Source organism: Arachis duranensis, chromosome 1, assembly GCF_000817695.3.
Source record: "Arachis duranensis cultivar V14167 chromosome 1, aradu.V14167.gnm2.J7QH, whole genome shotgun sequence".
NCBI lineage: Eukaryota > Viridiplantae > Streptophyta > Magnoliopsida > Fabales > Fabaceae > Arachis > Arachis duranensis.
Genome location: NC_029772.3, coordinates 95,591,885 through 95,594,650, shown reverse-complemented (window position 1 = coordinate 95,594,650; position 2,766 = coordinate 95,591,885). Strand labels below are relative to the sequence as shown.

The 2,766-nt window shown below is 34.0% G+C and overlaps 1 protein-coding gene across 1 annotated transcript in view; it reads right to left on the bottom strand.

Moving 5' to 3' along the window:
* Positions 1–1,080, bottom strand: part of LOC107464356 (zinc finger CCCH domain-containing protein 34-like) — a 4,541-nt gene extending 3,461 nt beyond the window's left edge. The window contains 3 exon segments of the mRNA XM_016083289.3: positions 116–178; positions 489–634; positions 780–1,080. Of these exon segments, the coding sequence (XP_015938775.1) occupies positions 116–178; positions 489–634; positions 780–867 (297 nt within the window). The 5' untranslated portion in view covers positions 868–1,080.
* Between the last annotated feature and the right edge of the window lie 1,686 nt (positions 1,081–2,766).

Below are 2,766 nucleotides of genomic sequence, written 5' to 3'. Positions count from 1 at the left end.
TTGAGTGCATTAGTTTGTAACTTTGTATAGCTCAAGAGGAATTAAATTGCCAATTGCCAAATACAATCACATGATGTAAATGCAGCATAGAATTCAGCAGAACCAAATTCAGCACCTGGCATAGAGGCTGGCCCGCACGCTCCGGATACTCCCCTCCACTCCTGGCAGCTCCAATAACCTAAACAGCACGAAGACATATCCCCAAAATTATGAAGCATTTAATCATAAGTGTCCAGCGCAGGCACCTCAATTTCCATAATAATTGATTAAAATTAACTGATAGCAAAAAGATAAATTCAAAGACTTTAAGACAACCCCACTAAGTGGGGGAAAAAAAAAATCCAATTTCTCCAACTCAACGCAGCCAAGATCAAACGAAATCCAAAGCACACATACATATAGAAGCACAAGATCAAATCAAAGGACCAAAGCAAAAGAACCGTTGAAGGAAAACCCAAAAGGGGTAAATGGAAAAACGAGAAATTTACCGCGCCACGGTCACGTGGGTGGTTGAACCGACAACGCGAACCATAGCCGCAAAAACCTGTCTTGAGATAATAGATACAATCAGCTTCATCAGGCCTCTGAGGGTACGATTCGGTGGCACCACCCAATCCAAGCTTCCACATAGACTCTGCATTTTGGAAAATAGAATAGAAAAAAGGATTGGAAACTATAACTCATTAGAAGCTCCACATTGCGCTACGAAACCGCGCGAATCAAAGAGAGGGGAAAATCGCGGAATTGAGAATGCAGTGGGGTAAAGGTGGAAATTTTACCTTCGAGCCCCGTGTCGCCGGCGCCGACGTTCCACTCCGGCGGCGGATCAGGCTGCGGCCCTTCGCCGGGACGGCCGTACCGTTCCATTGTACGGAGCCAAAAGAAGAGTGCAGATTGCTACACCCAGAATCCGAAGAGCAGAATGAGAGGTTCCGATCAGAGGAGTGAGAAAGTAGAGAGAGAAAAAGAATGGGGTTGGGATTTTATGGGGTTTCTCTCTCCCCTCTCTCACACACACACTCACTCACAGAGAGACACAAGACAGAGAGAGAGAGAGAGAGAGAGAGAATACAGCTTCTGTGTTTCTTCTTCTTACTTTCAGTTTCAAAGCGTTTTTTTTATTTTAATTAATTAGTATTTTTTATTTTTTATGCTACTCTTTTTACTTTTTTTTCCCTTCTTTTTTTGTCTTAACTTTGAGAGAGATTTTATTTTATTCTTTCTTTTCTTTTCTTTTTTTTCTGTGGGAAGATTGTTGGTTATCTATGTACGCGCCAAATTTCTCAGAAATTTACTAAAAATAAACCCACCCTTTACCTCTATATTTTATTTCTTTGTAAGAATAATACTTTAATTTAATAAATATAATTTTAATACAATAATAATATAAAATATTTTATAATCATTTAATTATATCTATTTTTATGATAATTTACACTATTAATATAAAAAAATTAGATGGCCGTATAGAATTATTTTATTTATGTATCAAGATTAAATTTTGGTTTAATTATAAATCATTATTAAACTCAATATTATTTTCTTTGTTTGAATGAATGATTTTTCAAGGTATTTTTTAATATAGGCACAGACAAATTGGAAAGTTTAGTATTATAAGAAGCTTAGCTTATTATTATTTGTAAGTAGTCGAAGATGATTTGGAAGTTTTGCCAACTAGTCTAGAAAATAGAAATGGCCTTGAACTGAACCTTTTTGTGGTGTGAGAGTCAAATGCAACAACGTTGGATATGACTGATTTGTCCTTTTGTATTAGAGTTTATACAAAAAAACAATGAGGGGACATTGATTAATTAGTTAATTAATTAATTAAATGATCTTTGGTCATGGGCAGTGACTGTGGTGGCCCTGGTGGCTGCTGCAGATGCAAAAAAGGTGCGTGAGATGGATTCTATTGGCTCCACGTGGCTCAAAAAGGAGGATCTTCGTTAAAAGTTGTAGAAAAGTTCACACCAAATTACTAATGTATATGTTGTTATTTCTTTTTATTATTTTTTTTGGAAGATTCATTAAGGTTTTCAATATATTTTTTTTAAAGATAAGAGACTCGAACTCGCAATCTCTAAGTGAGTATAAAAAAATTACTATTATTTTAATTATTTTTACTTTAATTTATTCTAAAAAAAATACCAAAAATGAAAATAAAAAATCAAAACGCAAACTACACGTACTTAATATTTTTAGTTGCTGCTTTGAATGCTTTTAGAATACAAATAAATAACAAACAGAAGATTAAAAAAAAAAAAGTATTTCCCATGTTTTAAATATGCAATCCATTATCTGAAGAGATTCTTCTTTCGGATGCTCCAACTTCAATGGTTTCAATATAGAAAATATTTAATCTTACAAGTACAATAATGAAAGCATCCAATTACTTAAATGCCAAAGAAAGAGAAAAATTAATAAAAGAAGAGATGAGCATTCATCATGGGCTGTTTTCAACTAAACCAAACCTAATCAAGGAAGATAATCTCCTTCCCATTCTTTGGTTTGGATTTGTTTGTTATTAGTTGTGCAAAGAAAAGTCACTTTCTGCCCTAATGATGATTAGTTACTACTTACTACCTACTACTTAGCAAAAACTAACTATGCAACTTTGGCAAACTTCTTTTTTTTTTTAAATTACTTTTGAGTTTTGAGTTTGGACCTTAAATTTAGCAAACCTTTGTACTTCACAAATTACATTTTCTTTTTTCTTTTGACTTCCTGAAACATGTAGCATAATTGAAATGTTGGGACCATGCATAT